This window comes from Rosa rugosa, chromosome 1 (assembly GCF_958449725.1).
Source record: "Rosa rugosa chromosome 1, drRosRugo1.1, whole genome shotgun sequence".
Lineage (NCBI taxonomy): Eukaryota > Viridiplantae > Streptophyta > Magnoliopsida > Rosales > Rosaceae > Rosa > Rosa rugosa.
Window position 1 is genome coordinate 12,348,284 of NC_084820.1, and position 20,726 is coordinate 12,369,009.

General features: G+C 37.4%; 2 protein-coding genes across 2 annotated transcripts; both read left to right on the forward strand.

Moving 5' to 3' along the window:
- The first annotated feature begins 8,674 nt into the window (after window positions 1-8,674).
- LOC133727247 (GATA transcription factor 18) lies at window positions 8,675-10,094 on the forward strand. Its single transcript, XM_062154854.1, has 2 exons — window positions 8,675-9,339; window positions 9,515-10,094. Exons 1-2 carry the CDS (start codon window positions 8,881-8,883, stop codon window positions 9,812-9,814), a joined length of 759 nt encoding a protein of 252 aa, XP_062010838.1. The 5' UTR covers window positions 8,675-8,880; the 3' UTR covers window positions 9,815-10,094.
- A 2,130-nt stretch (window positions 10,095-12,224) lies between these two features.
- On the forward strand, window positions 12,225-20,682 carry LOC133718126 (uncharacterized). The gene is made up of 26 exons (XM_062144943.1): window positions 12,225-12,516; window positions 12,662-12,823; window positions 12,957-13,122; window positions 13,245-13,361; window positions 13,440-13,573; window positions 13,653-13,803; window positions 14,220-14,287; window positions 14,719-14,817; window positions 14,898-15,013; window positions 15,144-15,318; window positions 15,408-15,518; window positions 15,602-15,680; window positions 15,769-15,912; window positions 16,015-16,128; window positions 16,751-16,872; window positions 16,965-17,047; window positions 17,137-17,261; window positions 17,390-17,510; window positions 17,584-17,721; window positions 17,978-18,074; window positions 18,153-18,278; window positions 19,368-19,460; window positions 19,558-19,663; window positions 19,757-19,899; window positions 20,009-20,095; window positions 20,231-20,682. Exons 1-26 carry the CDS (start codon window positions 12,370-12,372, stop codon window positions 20,354-20,356), a joined length of 3,150 nt encoding a protein of 1,049 aa, XP_062000927.1. The 5' UTR covers window positions 12,225-12,369; the 3' UTR covers window positions 20,357-20,682.
- Window positions 20,683-20,726: the final 44 nt, after the last annotated feature.

Consider the following 20,726-nt stretch of genomic DNA (forward strand, 5'->3'; position numbering starts at 1 on the left):
TTACTATGATAATTTCATTTAGGTTGCTCTAGGATCGCCTTGCATGGCTTGATATTGATATGGCCCTTATGGGTAGGTCATGTTATATCGTTGTTTACTATTTTGATTATTAAAGACTTAACATCCTTCATTCAAAAAACCACAAAATTGTTTATTTATTCTCAGGGTGTAAAAAAAAAAATTTCAAAACTATATATAAACTAACTATAATATTGAGGAAATTGCACATATAACATTCTCAACAAATAAAATCTCCAAAACCATGATTTCTATGTAAAATTGCATACTATATATAACACGATTTTTCCCAAAATTCCATTTTTTTATTTTTTGCACCAATTTTTTTTTTTTACCCTTAAATAATGATTTTATAAAAACTTACTGAACTGACAGAACTCAACAATCACTTGGAGTATGATGATGTATGTTTAGCTGGTAATTCTTCCATGCAAAGACAGTGCAATTGACCCAGCACTTATAAGATGATCTCAACTTTTGATATTTATAATCAACATTTTTTTAATAACTAAAAGGTGCATTTGATGTAATCCAATCATCCTTTCATGTTGGTGCAGGTGCACGTCAGTGCTCTAAATCCCCCATGTTTAGCCATTCGAATAGTAGGTGTATCATGCCCCGAACCAGGTGGAGGTGAGATTTGGTGCACCTAACACCGAATCCGAGGTGTGAGTGTTACAAAGAAAAATGTAAATAAACTATTCCTTTTAGGTACTTCATTCTAGGCCCATCCAACCCACTTCGGCTCATCAAAATCTAAGTACTTCACTGCAAAATGGATTAGAGATGGGTAGGTGAGCAAAACGACGCGCTCAATGAGTAGATCATGTAATATGCCAGTAAAGCCATGTCATTTTACACATGCTAGAAAGTAGTAAATCGTATACACATCAATTCACAGTAATTCATCACATCGCATCATCTCTTCTTATTGATTATCCTTCAATTTAGTGTACCCCACGAGAATCCTAATTGCCTTCTCTAGCCCTATACCACTGTGTGACACATCCTTACCTCGACATAACAAATCAAGAAATTCTTATGTTCCATGACTAGTCAAACAATGGATCTAGCACATAATATATATAAACTCCGCATATTTCGCAAATAGACATGCTTCACTTGAAAATAGAGAGATATTTCGTAAATAGATAAAATCATGCTTTTGCACCATTTTTAGAGCAAATAAGAATATTTGAAACTTCCTTTCAAAAAAAAAAGAATATTTGAAACATATTACACAATGCACTCACCATGACAATACAAATCCATTCCTTGAATACCGATCGTAAACCGAGTCTCCTAAAATGAGCCTTCTAGAAAATACCGTTAGTTCTAACTCAAACCTATATGGATATAAGGAGCTGGTTGAGAAGAATCCGTATCTTTTCACGAATCCTGAATCGGAGTTACGGATCAAAAGTTATGATACGTCGAAGTCTTAGATAGAGAAAACTAGAGAGAGACAGAGAGAGTCTCTGACTCTCAAAAAATGGTACCGAATGTCCAAACCCCGTTTCAAAAAAAAAAAAAAAAGGTACCGAATGAAAGAAGAGGATTCAAATTTGCTCACCATCAATACTTTGATGGTGATACTACTACTCAATATAAAACTGTCATGTGTTATAAAACATAATTATAGTTAATCATGATGTTTTATTAAAAAAATAAATTTTAAGTATTAAATTAATTCTATATGACGTGACAAGTTTTAATTGGGTGGTGATATCACCACAAAATAAAAATGGTGAGCAAATTTGAATCCCGTCAGAAAGAAGAAGCAGCTAGTCCCATCTATTTATAGGCCAAAGATTGACACGTGTCGACCAAGGATTGGTTAACTTGGTGCCACGTGTCAACACACAAAGCTTCCGACAATTTGGACACTTGTCATGTGACTAATGCTACCTGCTGATAACGTCATGGTCAGCTGCCATGAGAAATTTTTCCGTGCTACGGTAACACCACCTCATTTAAGTGACCTACCTATAATAGAACGACACGTGGAAACCTAAGTGATTAGTCATCTAACGTTTTTTTGCCATCTATTTTTTTTCCTTTGTCGTCTACATCTATCCTCCTCCTTCCATAGTTCCATTGCGTGCCTATCAACGAAGTCTGCAACTCTGCAAGTCTACCCAGCAAACTTGTTATATTTTCTTATCTAATTAAATTATGGTTGAATGTTTTCCTATCATTAGGTCATTACTATATTTGTAGAAACCCCATGGTCGGCACAACTATCATCTCTTTTACTTGAAAATCAAACTAATTCTTCCGTACAAACAAGGGAGAACTCTCCAGCCTCATAAGCGACTAACTGGGGAACAACATTGACCCGACCTGCCTGGAATTAAAAGCCGGCTTTGGTGGATTTAAAATTTGTGTTGACAGATCTATCATCTACTACAATTACAAATATTTTACACCTTGATGCAGACCTATTTGTGGACTTTTGGATTGACAATTGTCAGCAAGGTGGTCTTCATGGAGAGCAAAAGAAGCAAAAGGTTTCTAAAATGAAGACTAGTGATAGAGATAAGAACAGTAGAAGAACTATGCTGGAAATAGAAAAGCTTGGTGTTTCAGTCCTTCAAGATTTGCATTAACAGAGAAAGATATAGAAGAAAACGGTGCTGTAAGATGGCAAAAACAATTTAGATGTCTAAACAGTTAAGGATCCACGTGTCGTTGTTTTATAGGGACGTCACACAAATGAAGTGGTGTGACCGTAGTATGAAAAAATTTCTCCAGCTGCCATGCAGCCAACACGCCACTTGTCACCCCAACCACCAACCAGAACTGGCCACGTAAACATACTATTTTTTTTTCAATTAAACTTCAAGAATTTCTTTAAAATAGCTCCGAAATCCGAAAAATTCACCGAAAAATGCCGCGAACTCGTGGCGATCTCTACTTTCCATTTCCAAGCTCAAAAATAAAATTCGAGCAACTTCAAATTTCAGGATCTCACAAGGTGGGGAATCAAGACCTAACTGTTTCACTTTTAACAGCTTGAAGAGGCCTCTTTAATATAGTAAGAAAATATGTTCACATAGGCCATAAAGACTCATCATTGTCAGGAACTTCGACCGCTTGAACGCTTAAACAGTGGACAATCTGGCTATAAGGATATAAGAGAGCGTGCTAAATGTTTTAGCTAGAGAAAAGTATTATGTTCCACTTATACAAACTAGGTATTTTTTTTTTCGTTACTTAAAAAGTCCAATTTGCCACAATGTCATGGATAATATGCCACTAGACCAAATGGTACTGGACAGAATAATGAGTATTCTATTTGAATATCTTATATAATTAAGCCAATTCTTGAGGGAATGGTTGAATTTTTGAACTACCATATATGTCATCACATAATATAAATATTAACAAACAAATTATTTCTATATGAGGATAAGATAGTCAATATACTATATCATATTTGAAAAATTTGCAAGGTATATATCCAATGAAAAAAAGGAAAAGCTTCCCCAAAATCAGGAGATAAATTGCTGTAACTTTTTTAATTTAAAAAAATAAAAAAATAAAACTCAATTGACATGTGCGGAGCACATGTTAAGGGGCTAGTTTTAATTATAAAATTCCGCACATGTTAAGGGGCTAGTTTTAATTATAAAAAAAAAAGGTGCCATCTGATTCGTTCTCATATGACTATATTTTTGGTCCGACCAGATAGTTGAATCTTAAGGTTTGAGCTTGCAAAGCTTCACATAATGTTCCAATGCCGCTATCACTAATGAGGCAGTCACCTCTTTAAGAAAAAGGGTTGACCCTGAAATTGATATTAGTGAATGTCGTCGGATATGATTATGAGTTTAAGTTTTGTTATTTGCTTCTGGTTATTGGGTAATGTCTGATTTGTATTTTAAAATAAATAAGTATAATCAAAACTGAGGCCCATATATATAAGCCCATGTACACACTTCTCCTACAAGTCCCAAAGCAGAAATCACTGTGTAGATCCATACTACTTTGGTCCACAAGTCCAAAAGTTAAGAGCATAATAAGTCTACAATTTAAAGGTTTTAATCAAAATTTACGTGCTTATGTTTCCTAGGAGATATAAAGAAAGAAGATTCAGCAGTCAAGATCTAGATCATAATGATTCTTCCTTAGAAGAATAAAAAGGGCAGCAGTGCCCAGATCAGGAAGCTTACACATTCCTTAAAAGAAATATATTAGTCTTGGATGTTCTGCAAAAGGTTCTAAAGAGATTCAAAGTTGTAGAGGAAACAGAAAGAGCTTATAGAAGAGGCAAGAAAGAAAAGCATGTACGGCTCAGGTAAAGATCAACATGCATATGAAGACTAGATCTGAGCCAATAACGTACCATCTACTCCTTTGGTTTTGGGCATCGGGCATGTCGGTGGGTTCGATCTATAAGTTGCTTTCATCTATGTTTCACTGCTTTACTTGTGTTTCAAATCGATCAGTATTAGCTTAGCTAAAAGGTTGCATGAGAAAAGGGTTCTGCATACAGAAAATAATGATACTGGCTAGGAATTAGTCTTTAAACTGATGGGATGCTGCTTTAATTGGTTCTATGACTAGCTTTTTTTTTTGGTCTGGGGTTTTATGACGACCTACTAATGAAGGATTACCAAGGTTATGGAATAACTAGAAATTTTAATTACTTGATGAACAAGATATTAAGACAAGTGTTTATGAAAGTATATATCTCTATCTTTGACCAAAATCAAGTGCTGAATTCTTGGTTATGATGTTAACAAAAACGACCAATTTTTGATTATCGATCAATCTAAAGTGGCAAAATTTCACGATGTTGCTTGTGCCCTCAAAGATCTACTCTTACCAAATAACGAACCATTTCTCATCGAACGTTTTGGTTCTTTGGTTTGGAACTTTAGATTAACAAGGTACTAGTGCCAAGTAGTATAACGACTTGCCAATTACATGTCTAATGTCTGTATATAGCCACCTACAGATCGCAAGAAAACCAATTGAAGACATGGATCAAGGGTTAATTAACATACAAATCTTACAGTTCAATGTTATCATTGTTATGGTTTCATCTGATTAGTTCTTAGTTACCAAATCACAAAACCCCAAGAAAATATAAACAACGCACAAAAAGGAAAAAGAAACACTAGTATTTTACTGGGGCTAGCTTTATGTAGTGGTTAGACCTCCTTCGAGGAGACAATTAGAGCTCGAGGTTACAGTGTCCCCCATATCTTTAGAGATGTGGATATATGATACTGACAAGGATTTAGCTTTCATTACATAGGACGGCTCGTTAGGAATTTCTCCCCCGAACTCCAACTCCAACTCCAACTGCATGCCCTTTTGCTCAATCCACGGTCTGGTCTGGTCTGGTCTAGTCTAGTCTGGTCCACTTATTACTCCTACTACTGCAATTCTCTACATATTTTCTTCCTTTTCCTTTTTCAATATATTCCTCCAACCCCAAAACCAAACCATGCCAAAACCAAACCCACTTTAATTTACTATTCTCACTTTAAGCCTTACCTGGCTCCCAACAAAGAAAGATCTTCTTCTAGTCAACTACAATTTCATCCAACCCCATCTACCCTAGCTTAAAAAAGTTAATATATTTGCAATTTTCCACCCAAAACCCTGGTTGTTTTAAATATCCAAGAGAGGAAAGAGAGAGAGGAGGAAGGAGGAGGGACAGACATTCACATTCCAGTTGTATCTTGATGCTTTTGAGGAATGTAAATTTTTGTGGGTTAGTTCCGATGCTCGTAATAATTATAAATAGGAAATATATATCGGGAAAATTGAAAATTTTAAAAAAATTTGCATGCATGCATACAAGTAAATCCCTGCGCGACTCCCACGTGGCATCTTCATTAGAGTGATAGCGATCAATTATCACAGATAGATACGATATGCTTACCTTGGAAAAGTGCAAAACCCTAATCTACGAGACTCGCGGGTCCCGCCAAATCCAACGAGCCTCATACCATCATTATGATCTTTGATTAAATTTCGAGCATGGTCATGGTTACGATCATACGTGGATAAAATTTTAGATAGGATCGTTGTGTCTAGCAACATTCATTACGAGCTTAATTCTTTTAAAAAAAAAAAAATTAAGAATTTCTTGATAATCTCATGTTACCTAACATTTCAGATCCATAATTTAAATAAGAATTAAAATGGCTATGAATCATTCAAATTGATGTAGTAATTTTCATAATTTAACATTATCAATATGCAAATGATATTCAAATATCTTCTAAAATAATTTATGTGTAGGATCATCAATACTTAAAATATTCGGAAATACTGATTTTATTGATGTTTTAGATCATGACAAAAAAAAAAAAAGCTTAACTACGTGGCAGGAGTGTCGAGCCAAGTAGTATTATACGTGAAGCGGTGAACATGAATTAGATTCGTTTTGTGTTTTCGGATGATTAAGCAAATCCCAGAGTCGCATTAAAAAAAGGAGGGGGGTATAGGTATAATCAGAGATCTGCATTTTTACTTGGAATTTGCATAGGCAACAGTGCATTGCATGCTTTGCACCGAGAGCGTGTAAAACAAACGACGTTGAATAAGGTCGTTTTTGGGGATGAGAGAAAAACATTAATCAAATTAATTAGTTTTAACGCCTAATTCTATATTGCATGTGGTTATGATGATGATGTGTTTTGTCTTGGGCTAAACGTAGTTTTTGGTTTACTGTTTGGTCTGGTTTTCGTTTTTTTTTTTTTTTTTGGAATTGCAAAGCGAATGGAGGGAAGAGCATCTTTTGGAAAGCGGTAGTCGTCACCAATCTCTAGACGATCTGATTCTCTCTGTGTCTTTGGGTGTCGTTTTGAATCTTTGATCAAAATATGGGGTCGGGCTTCCAGAGAAGCTTGTTCCTATGCTCGAGGGTCCCCCTGATTTGTAATTTTATTTTCTGAGTTTGACGGTTTGACCCGAAAGGATCAAAAGGAAAAGAGAGAGAGAAAATCCAATCTGTAAAAATCGAAATACTCCTCCCTCTCGCACACACAAAACAAGTGTGGCTAATTGCTTTGATATGATTGCCTTCTCTGTCTCTCTTTAGCTTTTTGTGGGTGAGATTTGTGGAGGCATAGAGGGCATAGATCATCAAAATCCCGGATCTTCTATAAAGCTTGTTGCCTACTTGATTGCTGTGATGGGTTATTCTGGATTCGGGGACTGAAATGCCTTGAGACTTGGGGTGGTGGTGATAGTGGTGGTGTTGATGATGACGACGAATTTGGCTTTCGTTTTGGGTTCACGTGATTCCATGGGGGTACGAACACTGTAAATTTAGTAGTACTTGACCTCAAAAACTGGCTGTTATGGTGGTTTATGCATTGTATGAAAAAGTAGTCGTTGATGGATTTGACACCCTAGAGATAAAGCTAAACGGAGTACGTACTAGAGAACTATGGTCATTGTTGAGAACAAAATCCTAGTTGAAAAGTAGACTAAGATGCATGAGTGATAATGATACACATTTTATGTGAAGGTCCAATCATTGTGGTCCGTTTGGAACTTTGGATAAGAAGAAACAATTATATATGTTGGTGAAAACTCAAACGAGATTGTTAGAGGCAATAAGTAACGATGTCCATTTCACCTAACAGTGGAACCAAATCTTCACACCATTTTGCAAACGGCACTAATCCAACACATGCCTTTTTTTTTTTTGATAACATCCAACACATGCATTTGTCTCACGATAATCTAAACCCAAAAACAAATAACTTTTAATCATTCTTTACAATTTTAAGTAAATAAGTAATCATTTGAAACCCTTAACGAATAATTTCTTAGAAAACCAAAAGTATATATTGAAAATTTTGAGTGGTTACCCAACGCTATCACAACGTTTCATGAAAAGAAAAGCTTGTATTTGAAGTAAAATACAGAGGTATAGGAAAATGGTCGGAGGAAGAAACCAGATGTGGATTTAGGGCACAGCGTTCCAAGCTGCATGACAAAGACTAACAAAGGGTTCGAAACTGAGTGAATATACCAGTGGCAGAGAGCGTTTTAAGGGGTATATTCGAGAATTGGGATTGGGGGAAGAGGAGGGTTAGGGCGAGGCGCTTGGGCTGCACGTGTGGCCGTGCTGCGACTGGGGTATGTAATTCATAGGTTACTATTCCATTTTCCTTGGGAGGGTGGCAGTGACAGAACACAGATACGGATACGGACAGAGGTTTTTGATATGTATTGGGTTCGAGACCACAAACACTAGACTCATACTACTAATTAGTCCTCGTGATCGGAGAAGGCAGATCTATATATGGAAGACTGTTCCCGCTAGTCACGTGGGCTCTTTTGACCAGACCCAGAACCAAATTACCCACTACCGCCACCCCGGAAAATTATTCCGGGCACCCTCCCCCACACTCCTCATCGATCCCCTTACACTTGTTGATGCCCTACCATTTTAACACTGACTGAGCTCAGGCTCGGCCCTCTAATACACTTTCTCTCTCTGTAACATGCAACCTGGGTCCCATCCTCTCTGCCTCTCAGTCTTTATCACTCCCCTCTCTATCTCTCTCTCTCTCTCTCTTTGTAAAAAACTTAAATCTATTTGCGTTTCACGACAACGTGGACTGCAGGTGCTGACTGGTATTTCACCCTTTTATTGGCTTATAAAGCTACCAGACAACAACCACCCCTCTCCTCACTTCTCCTCCTCCTCCTCCTCCTCCTCCATCTCGTACACCCTTCATTATCATCATCATCGCCATCCATTATTACCACCCTTCGCTCTCGCTTCTACTGTTTCGGCCTTGTCCAACTACAACACTATCTCGGGCCTAGTCTCGGCTCATTTCAGAAACAGATAATTCACAGCTCAAACAAATCACTCTCGATATGCAGAGGTGCAGTAGTACTAGCTCTCAGGGCCACGTTATGGGGTCATGCTCGTGTGGCTTGTTCCACACCCAGAGCAACTCCTCCTTCTCCATGTTGTTCTCCATGCCGAACAATCATCACAAGGCGTACGATCAATACGAGCCGTCGGATCACCACCACATGTACTCCTTCGCCTCCCCTTCTTCTGTCGATTGCACTCTCTCCCTAGGCACGCCGTCCACTCGTCTCACAGCCGAGGACGGCAACGACGACAAGCGCGGCGGACGGCACGAACGACGCTCCGTTTCGAACTTTTGCTGGGACTTGTTACAACCCAAGCACGCCACGTCAGAGCCGAAAAACAGCAGCGGCAACCGCGGCGGCGCGGGGAGTAACGATTCGCTTCTGGCTCGCCGCTGCGCCAACTGCGACACCACCTCGACACCGCTCTGGCGAAACGGCCCACGAGGCCCAAAGGTAAATTAAATGAATTTACGACTCTATCCCTGTTCTGGGGTAATGATTGCTACTAACTGCCAAGTCAAAGCAACGATGATCGATTTCGTTTACCAAGTACTAAAAAGAAGATATCGCCTTTTTCTTTTTTCAATTTAGTTTCTAATTTTTTTTTGTTCTTTTACCAACTCTGCAGTCGCTTTGCAATGCCTGTGGAATCCGGTTCAAGAAGGAAGAGAGACGAGCCACCGCCGCAGCCGCCACGTCAGCTAACGGCGCAACCTCGTCCGGCAGCCATTCGTGGATTAACAACTCTCAGACTCAGAAAATGCAGTGCTACGCTCCTTCAATGAACGGAAACGAATTCCGATTCATGGACGATCACGAAATGATGACGTCTCACGAACCGGCCGACGCCGGCGGCGGCATTCCGTTCCTTTCGTGGCGCCTCAATGTCACAGACAGACCAAGCCTCGTCCATGACTTCACCAGATAAAGATGTCGATCCTGTTCTTCAATGCTCCTAATTAGTTTGCTTTTTTCCATGCTTCATGTTCTTTTTTTTTCCCTCTCAATTTTAACTTCACATTATAAATCTACCTACTACTACTTACCTACCTTCTATATTTGGCCCGTTTTCGCCGTCGGCGGTCGACGGTCGTGATCCGAACTTAATGCTGAGAAATCCAAGTAGACCGTTTGATAATGTATAACCTAGGAAGGAACTTGTCTTGTTTAGTCTGCTATCATATATGTAATGAACTGCAAGTTACAGATGACCTGAATCTCAAGCTATTTAATTTTCATGGGATTTCTGGAACGGTGTGATGAATGATTATGATGGTCTGACTGGCCAATGCGATTGTTAGGTTACTGTGTTTTCAACTCGGACCGGACACTGGCCTCTGCGGTTCAGAACAGTGAACCTGGTTTTGTCGTTTCGTGTTTTTGCTGTGAGCATTAATGAATTTGAATCTGACCGTCCAATTAAACAAAGGCAATGGCAGAGGGTTTGAGGGGGGGACTTTATATATGGTCCTTTGTCAAATCATTGCAGATCAATTTCGTGTGAAATGTGTGATTATATTTGTGTGGTGGTGTTCTTGGTTTTAACTAATATTCAAAGATGGTCTGCTTCGATTCTCCTGGATTAATTGGAACCGTTTAGGAGTACACGTAATGTGAGAATAATTTGATCATGTCATCACAACAGTCTTATGCACCACATGTGACTAGTTTGTTTAGATTTGTGTGAAAATATCCTGGAAGAGTGTAAGAATTGTCTTGCACGATGAGTATTAGCATGTAACGAAAAGACAGTTACCATGTGATTTAAGTAATCGATCAGCGCATTACATTTCCATGAGCGAGGGTTAAGGGAAGAAATGGAAATCACCTAGTTTATGACAAATTTACGTGATTCTAATGCACAGTTGGAGCATTTCACATGCGCCGAAGGGGTTTATCTTGGGCCTAGGAAGCCTTTGGGTTCCCCTTGACAAAGTCAAAAAAAAAAAAATGCTTGTTTGAATGAGCATGACAAACACAAAGAGACTTATTTGAGTAACTCCAACAGCTTCTCTATAATTTCTGTATAATAGAGAAGCAAAAGTCAAAGCTTTATCATCTTTTTCTTCTTCAACTCCAACAGATTCTCTATTTTACACCAATATCTAAAATCTCCATATTCTTCCTTAAATTTTAGAGATTGCTGTAAATATAGGAAATTTGGTTTTCTCTTTCCTCACTTTCTCTAAAATAGAGATAATTATAGGGAATCTGTTGGAGCAAAAAAGGCTCATTTTTCCCTAAAGTAGAGAAAAATCAAAATATGGGGAAAGTCGGGAAACTGTTGGAGTTGCTCTTAGTTTTCTCTTTTCATAATAAATACACTATGATATCTCATGAACTGGTAATTGGTTTTGTTTGTGAATGTCATTTCACTAGGAAGTAACATAAAAAGCTGAGAGAAATTGAGAACCATTTAAGTTTCACCCTACAAAAAGCTAAAGGCAAAGTTTGCAGGACAATTAGACTTCGTGAAGTTGAGCCTGTATTCAAGTTTATTATAGGTCTAAACTAATGTGCCAATGTGCACTTACACCAACATGAATGGATGATTGGATTACATCAAATATATTTTTTAGTTATTAAAAAAAATGACGATTATAAATTATTTTATACAGCTATCAATTATTTTTAATAACCATAGTTTATTAATATGTAGAAGAACAACATTTTTATCAAGAGAGGGTAAAAGTGATATTAGCTAAAAAAACTGAAAATAAGTACCCACGATCAATTTCTTTTCTTTCTTAATTATTTTTCACAAATTACCAAAACAAAAGGCCAAATAGTATGCATAGAGTGGGTGTCAAGAGGCCAGTAAACAAAAAAAAAATGCCTTTCAAGGATAACCTCAAGGTGTTTTGGTGAAGCCTCACATTGAGGCGCGCTATTTTAAATGGATTGGAAGACAAATTTACATAACAATTAGACTTCTAGTACTAAAGAGCCGATATTCAAGTTTGCTTGCAACGTGCTTGTTTTTCTCCCCATTTCTTCTCATCATCAGCTTCGAGCAAGTACATCATAGTCCCAAGCTAGACATTCAAAGGCCAAAAGTTCATATTATTGGCTTCAATCTAAAAAATTCCTAATCGAACACAAAATATCCTAACTCCTGAACAGAATAAGCCATCGATTTAAAAGTACCAACCTCCAAACCTAAGAAGTGAGAATTACTTACCAATCTACAAGAGTTACCGACTTCAACTAGTTAGCCGAAATGATCTCGTGTAATAAGAAAATCCAGATAACCCAACTATTTGGTTGGAAATTGGGCCTTTTTGTATGAAGCACAGCCCAAAATATTACAACAGCAGAGTTTTGAAAATCAGTTAGGCCCACCTCTCATTTTTCTTCCTCCTCCATCCTTTCTCCCGCCACCCATCCATTAAACCCTAAACCCTAATCTCCCGAAGCTCACTATTTACCAGCAAACCCTTCCGTTTCAGCTCCAAAACCCAAACCCAAAACCGAAGAAGAACTATGGAAACCGATAACTCAGCGGACCTGAAGGTGGAGGAGCTCTTGAAAGAGGTCCAGCTAGAATATTCACCTGCGCTCACCAAGTTCGTGGACGACGCCGTTTCATCGATCAAAGCAGCCATCGATACAATTCCACAAGACCTCAAGGTTCGGTCTCTAACTGCAGCTATTTCGAGTTCAATTTTACTGCATTGTTATACGAATTTGATTCTCAGTCCTAGTTTTACTGTGAATTTCGGTTCGGCTATTTACCTTGAGCTCACTGGTGATGCTTGGGTTAACAAATGGTCAGGTAACGGCTGATTTAGCTCCGGGATTCGTCAGAGATATTGGTGCAGACAAAGTTGAATTTGATTTCAAGAAGCCGAAGTCTGTCAAAATTGGCGGCAGTTATGCTATAGAGTGCCTTGTAAAGCCTGAGTTCAATGTCGATCTTTTCGTTCAGTTGCCCAAGGTATTCACCTAGTTCTGTATTTGTTTTTTTTTTTTTTTTTTTTTATCGCAATTGGAGGTTAGAATAGGTTTTTTTGATGACAAGAATAGGTGATTGAGATGCCGAAAGTTCATGAGTTTTTGATTGATTGCAGGAATGTTTTCATGAGAAAGACTATTTGAATTACCGGTACCATGCTAAAAGGTGCCTGTACCTTTGTGTGATTAAAAAGTACTTGATTTCGTCTTCGTTAGTTGGTAAGGTTGAATGGTCCACTTTCCAGAACGAAGTCCGGAAACCTGTGTTGATTGTGTATCCAGGTTTGTTTTCATGCCGCATGTCTTCATTTCAAATAATGTTTCTCTTCCATGGACTTGAATGTGTGGATGTAATTATTTGTTTCTATGATGCACTTATGATTTACAATACTTTGGTATGACAGTCACGAAATTAGTTGCACTCCCTGGGTTCTTTGTGAGAATAATTCCCACAGCACCATCTCTTTTTAGCATTCCAAAATTGAACCTGCAGCGGAATAATGTTCGTGCTGTGAGTAAAGGTAAAGTTATTATTGTTTCTGAGCAATCAAATTTTTATCGTAGATTGTTATTTATATTGGAACTTTCTATTTCTGAAGGGGGCATTCCTCAGTCTACTCCCAAGTACAATAGTAGTATTTTGGAAGACATGTTTATAGAAGATACAGAAGAACTTGTCAAGCAAACTTTTCTTGGGTCAAAGGAATTACGACAAGGTTTAGTTTTGCTGAAGGTATACTACCAGGCTTCAATACCTATTTTAAGATCTTAATGCAACATCTCTGTGACAAGGGTATTTCTTATTGATGTAGGTCTGGGCTCGCCGCAGGATGCCAATATATGCTTATGATTGCCTGAATGGTTTTCTAATCTCTGTCATATTGGCATACCTTGTGGATAGGAACCATATCAATAAATCAATGAAGGCAATGCAAATATTTCGTGTTACAATGAAATTCATTGGTATGTTTTCTTTCCCCTTTTCCACCAAACACTTGTTTGAAGTCATCAAACCCAGTTGGCGACTAGATTTATCTTGCATGCTTCTACCAATTTTTTATGCTTAGTAAAAATTTTCCCAAGGGTTAGTGCTAATGAGAAATGAGTTGGCATAATACATTAGCAAAAGAATTGTTGCAATCTGCTAAAAGCTACTGAATTTTATGTATCACTTATATAAACAATTAAACATACCTGTCAATTTTATTGTTTAATTTCAAATGATTATCTTTTCTTTGCTGTAAAGTAATTTATGGGCACTGCAGAAACTAGAGTCATGGACTCTCATAGTTGGGGTTTCAGGCTCTAAAAGTAATTTAGTATCACAAATAACAGTACCACAATGATACTTATACTTACTATTGTGTTTGCATATGCAGCTACTTCAGATTTGTGGAAACACGGGCTCTACTTCACACCAAAAGGCCAAAAAGCTGTTTCAAAAGAGGTCTCCTGTTACTGGATCTTCATGTCTTCAATTTTGGCTTTCACTGGATTTCTTGTTTTTTTTTTTTTGTGTGTGTGTGTGTGTGTGTAATCTAGACATGTATTGTGTACTCTTAAGTTTTTGATTTATTTGTTTTGTTTTCCCTAATTGATTGCTACTGTAGTGAGGAAAACTGAGGAAAAGAAAAAAATGACAAATTGATAACCAGATGCCATGACTGTATCATATAACAAACTCGGCTACAATATGTCCACCTGATTGACATTTCTCATCAGTTACTTTGTCAATAATTCAAAAAAAGTTACTTTTGCAATAATCTTAAGAAGTCCTTCCTCACTCGATTGTTTTGTCTATTTTGTAATTCGTACCAAATGCTCTTTGCTCCAATTTATTTTACTGATGTCAATGAACTACAATCTTTGGTATTGCAGGAGAGGTTGCCTTTTAAAGAATCATTTCCAATTGTTATATGTACTCCATCTAGAAGCTTTAATATAGCCTTAAGGGTAACAAGGGTTGGATTTCTCGAGGTACTGTTTAGGAGTTCATTTTGCTCCATAATAATGATATAGAGACGTGTTTAACCTGTTTAGAAAACTCGTCATTTCAGCTGCAAAATGAATCTACAATGACATTGGCATGCATTGAGAAATGCAGAGATAGTGGATTTGAGGAAGTATTTATGACCAGGATTGACTATCCTGTAAAATATGACCATGTCATAAGGTATAATTTCATTTTTTCTGTATTTGTTTTCTTTTTTAAAATGACATTGAACGTGATACTGCATATACCTTCTTGCCTTTCCCGATTGTGCTTTGATTTTCCAATTTTGTTTTCATGTTTGCTCTCTAAGGTTGAACTTAAAGGGGAAGAGTTCAGTTTATGGATCGGGATTTTGCTTGGATGATGAATGTTGGAGAGTGTATGAGCAGAAGGTTCATAATGTTTTAAGTCATGGGTTGAGTGACCGGGTGAAGACTGTACGTGTGACCTGGAAAAGCATGTTATCAGAATCCATTCTACAAAATGTATGGCATCAAGTATTTAACTGTATCATCTCATGTCAATGGTATTTTTTTGTTTCAGATCAATTTGTTTAAACTTGTTTTGACTTCAGGGATTGTCGTCACTCAATACAGAGCCACTGCTAATTGGAATTTCAGTGAGCTCTTTAGATAAAGCTTTAAGAATTGTTGATATTGGTCCTGATGCTGATAATAAGGAGGAGGTATGTGAGTACTTGTTAGGTTCTATTATAGCCAATTATTTCTTTTGATGCATGTATTTATTTTACACTTGTTCTTTCACTAGGCTCTCAAATTCCGTCAGTTCTGGGGGGATAAGGCTGAGCTTAGGAGATTCAAAGATGGCAAGATAGCAGAAAGCACAGGTTAGGCAGCCTTTCCCCCTTTTATTAGTATTGCTAAATCAGTTATCGTGATAACTAAGCGGATGATACTGTTTGCATAATTCCTTAGTTTGGGAAACCGAGCAATGGAGAAGACATATCGTCATAAAAAAGATATCTGAGCATGTGCTTCTGCGACATCTTTCACTATCGAAAGAGAATATCATGCATATCGTGGATCAACTTGATTTCTCTTTACTATATGGTGCCGAAGGTAACTAGAGCCATTTATTACTGGTACTTTTAATGTGATTTCTATGCAAGTCTCTTTCTTAGTTTTGTACACTGCTTTTGAAATCTATCAAAATTCCTTCAGATCCTATATCTTCTTCCGGGAGTTTGTTTGGGGCATTTGAAATTCTATCGAAGCGATTGCGCCTTATTGAAGACATTCCTCTAAAGGTTTCTACAGTGCAGGCCCTAGATTCGGGTATAATTTCTTGAAAAGCAATCTGTGTTTTATTTCAATGTTGTATCCTTCCTTATGTCAGGGGTTTTGTGTGTAGGTTAAAACTATTGCATCTAGTGTTTCTCTTGCCTAAGTCTACAACTGTTCATAAATATTGAAGACCTGAATAGCTTATTCTCTCCTGTTTGGGATGAAAGTATTTGAAGTTGCACTGCATTTGTTTTCGATGAGATTGCTATACATTGTGATTGCAAAATGGATTGTTTTCTTTCAGTTATTTACGTTTAAAGCTGGGCCCCTTTTTAGAAATATTCTCATGATTTAGTCCCGTTTCTTTCTCTATGTTACTTGTCTAAATTTTTTGGAACCATAGTGCTATAGATTTGTGCAGTCTATCACTCATCCGTGTTCCTCTCAATGCGTATTCCTGATTTGATCAAAATAATTAATAATTTTTTGTTAATTGCTAAAATACATAAAAAGTCATATGCTTATAGAAACTTATTAGATTTTTTTTTTTTTTTGAAAGTTTGTGTGCATAAAAATCTGTAAAAGTTAGCTATTCATATGACTTTTCCTTTAGCCTTACCATCTTCTGTTTAAGGTCAAGCACTATGTAGTATGTACTAATCATTATGTACAGCTTTCAGGTATTCATCTGTCTTCCCACCTGAACCTCATCCGCTAGCTAATGAACAGGGTTCTTTCGTAAGACTAAATCAGTTCCCTCCTTCCTGCATCCGGCCGCTGGAAGTTATGATCCAGGCATGACATAATACCCTGTATAGTGATTCATGACATTTTTTTAAAATCGTTCCAGCCAGTTTATGAAACCTTATTGCTTGATTTAATTTTAGTTGGAAGGTTCTGGAAACTGGCCTATGGATGATGTAGCAATTGAGAAAACTAAATCAGCATTCCTTCTTAAAATCGGAGAGAGGTGGGTAGACTAGCGTTCTTCTCAATACTAACTACTCTCTTTTGAAATATCTATCCATAAAAAATTTATCTGATTCTACTCTTATGCAGTCTTCAGAATAGTTGGGGGATGACATGTACAGCCACTGAGGATGATGTGGATGTTTTTGTCTCTGGATATGCCTTTCGTCTTAAAATTTGGCATGAGAGAGGCCTGACTTTGTTGAGACGAGAAAGTAGGAAATTGACTCACTTATAATTACTTATTACCTGTTTTCAGATTATTTGACTCTGTTCTTTTTGAAAAGAAAGGAGATGTCAGATTTTCTTGATGCTGACCCCTTGAAATTCTTTCCGACTGCAGCTGGAAATGAGCACGTGAAGAAGGTTTCTAATGTGGACAAGGAACTATACTTTCGCAGTCAACATTCCAGCATGATAAATGGATTCCAGACTTGTTACCCAGCATATGGGCCAGTTGTTAGGTAGGCTTTAGCATTTGCATTCTATCAATAGTTAATCTGTTACTGCATGTAACTCGATTGGTTTCATTTGAAGGCTTGCAAAACGATGGGCTGCTTCACATCTATTTTCGGCTTGCTTGGTAGAGGAGGCAATTGAGCTATTGGTAGCATATATATTTTTGAAGCCTTTACCATTTAATGCTCCATGCTCACGGATCACTGGATTTTTAAGGTTGGTATTTCTATATCCAATTTCCAGGGAATTCAGATAGTTCTTAATGATACTTTTGCACACAGATAGACCAACCAAAACGGTTACTTTCACTTTTTATATTTGAACATCTAAGTTCTCTAATGCCAGATTAACTGGCAATTAGAAATATACTGTAGTGTGCACACAGACAATTTGGAAAATTTCAGTGGTGTATTTTTCACTATCTTCTTCAGCTAATACTGTCCTGTCCTATATATGGTAATTTCATCAACAGGTTCCTGCGATTACTATCTGATTATGACTGGACCTTTTCTGCATTAGTTGTTGACATAAATAATGATTTAACATCAAATGATGAGAAAGAGATAAGGGTAAGTTTTGCAACCTTCCTCCGATCCTTGTTGTTCTCTTACTTATCTTGACTGTTACTAATAGCAGCTTCACTTCAGGAGAACTTCATGTTAAGTAGAAAAGGTTATGAAGAAAATCCTCAAAATGTAAACTCAGCAATGTTCCTAGCTACATCCTACGACAAGGCATCTGAGGCTTGGACCAAATTTTCACCAAATTCAATGGTTGGTAGATCCTTTTAGTTGATTTGTTCACAATATTAATTTTGTTTGAAATTCTTGATGCTCTGTCTCGTAGCAGATCTGTGATGCTTTTCCTCATCCTGCTGATTTTATAAAGTTCAATGACTTTTTAATGCTAGATACTTTTCCATTATAATGCGTTTGCTAATTTCTTTTCTTTAGTCATGTTAGAATATCAGTTTGGAACTCTATTTTCATGTGTACATGAATTATAGCATGGAGGACTTTCTTTTGTTCATATGATGATTGTGATTAAAAATTCGGGACTTGTTGAAACCATTTATTGACAGAACATTGTGATGCAGCAGAGAGCAACAGTTGGTGAGAGTGATTTGGGTGGGTTTGGGAATGTTGAGAGGTTAAGAAAGCAAAATGATTTTAGAAGAAACAGAGGGTTTTTTTTTTTTTTGAATAAAAAACAGAGGGGAGAGAAGAAACAGAGGGTTATTAGCTGTAGAAGGGAGAAATAGAATGAGGGAGGTTAGGGGAGAGAAACCAAGGCACCAAGCCTTCAATAAGATTTAATTTTAATTCATTCCAATGTGATTTGGGTTTACAATAGGTAGCCATATTTATAGGCTTCAAACACAACCCCTTAGACTCCTAGAACACCGGATGACTCTGTTAAAGACTTATTACTAATAAGACCCTTGAACACTTGAAGACTTGAATAGACATAAAGACACACTTCAAGACCCTTGAGTACTCACCCTTAGATTTTAATAGACTCTTAAAAGAACTAGGCTCATAATTATTCTTCATGAAACTGAAAATTAACCTAGCAAGACCCTTAAACTACCATGGAGATTTTCCTTTGGACCAAAAAGGGTTGGGCTTAGTCTTAGGCTGCCAAAGAGGATATTTCTTTTCCAACCAACTTATGGCTGCTGCATTACATTGAAATGAGTAATGTTCCATAGATGGATGCATATGTGAAAATTGTTTTGCTGGCACTACCAAATTATATGGCTGCACCAAGTGCAGTAACTCTTCTTTTCTGAATGTGCTATGTATTATAGTTACTCTCTTTCCTTTTGCTTATCCAAATATTGGTCTTGTTGAATATGGAAGGAGCTAAAAAGGTTGATGGCTTATGCTGGAAGCAGTGCAAACTTGTTGACCAAACTCATATTGGAGGACCATAGTGATTCTTATAGATGGGAGGTGAGCCTCACAAATTTCAAGTGTTATCCACTTATGATTTTACTTGATGCAGGTTTTGGTATGTACAATTTATTAAAGTGTACGTATTGGCTTGCAGTGCCTTTTTCGAACTCCTTTGAACAATTATGATGCTGTAATTCTTCTCCATAGAGAAAAATTACCTTATCCCCAACGCCTTCTCTTTCCATCAGAATTACATCAAGGTAGATTTTCTATGTTACCCAGGTGTTTGTGTCCCTATGGCTTTACTGTTCTCTCTCCCCTTTTGTGACAATGCACATGGTCATTTTGGGCAGGGGTTCATGTGGCACGTGGGAATGCAAGCAAGGGTTTCCACCCCTTTCTTTTGCCTGGAGATTTTAAAGGAAACTCAGAGGATCTAAGAAACAAAGTATTGGTAAACTTCGATCCGCTAAGGTGTTTTGTTGGGGATCTAGAGGCAAGTATTATACAATGCCTTGATTTATTTATTTATTATCATATGAAATCATTACTTCTTGTATTTGGTCGATGCTGTAGTTGCTCACATCCACTTTTCTTCAATGTAGAAAGAGTACTCAAACACTTTCAAGCTATGGTATGATTCTCTGGGTGGTGATGCTGTTGGCATAACATGGGGAGGATGTATTTCAAAGGTATAGATACAAGTGGAAGTGGATGTGGCATTAGTCAGTTAAAGAAATGTTCCAAATGTGTATTGGTAATTCTCAAGGAAAGCTTTAATCACTATCTTCACATATTAATCAGTTGTATTCTGATAATGTTTGCAGAAACGGGGCCGGGAAGAAGCAGATGAGGAAGTAAAGGATCCAATTGATTTGTTAAAAGATGTTGGTAAAGTTGGAACAGGGTTCGTCAGGGGCATTTATCTTCTAAAAGCCCCAAGGAGGTCGTAATTGATCTATTAGATTCTAAAACACTGAAAGATTTTGCTCCTAGAGTTGCTGCTGCTTTATAGCTACATACACCAGTAGAGACCTCCTGCACCTTGGAAATGTGTGAGGACAGGTTGATCGAGGTTAGAGGATCTTGTTTGTACCATTTTCAGTGTCAGATTTACTGAATTGCAATTCCAGTACTCTAGAACAGAAGAAATGGAAGCGTTTTGTACAGTTGTATTTCTGGCCACGAGAATTTTGACGATCCCCAATTGTAGCATGTTAAAATTTGGGGTTGTTAAAGCGTATTTGCGGATATTGAACTATATTATACTTTCATTTTTTTTTTTTGAGGGCAACGGAAGACTAATCCATTGATCGAAATCAT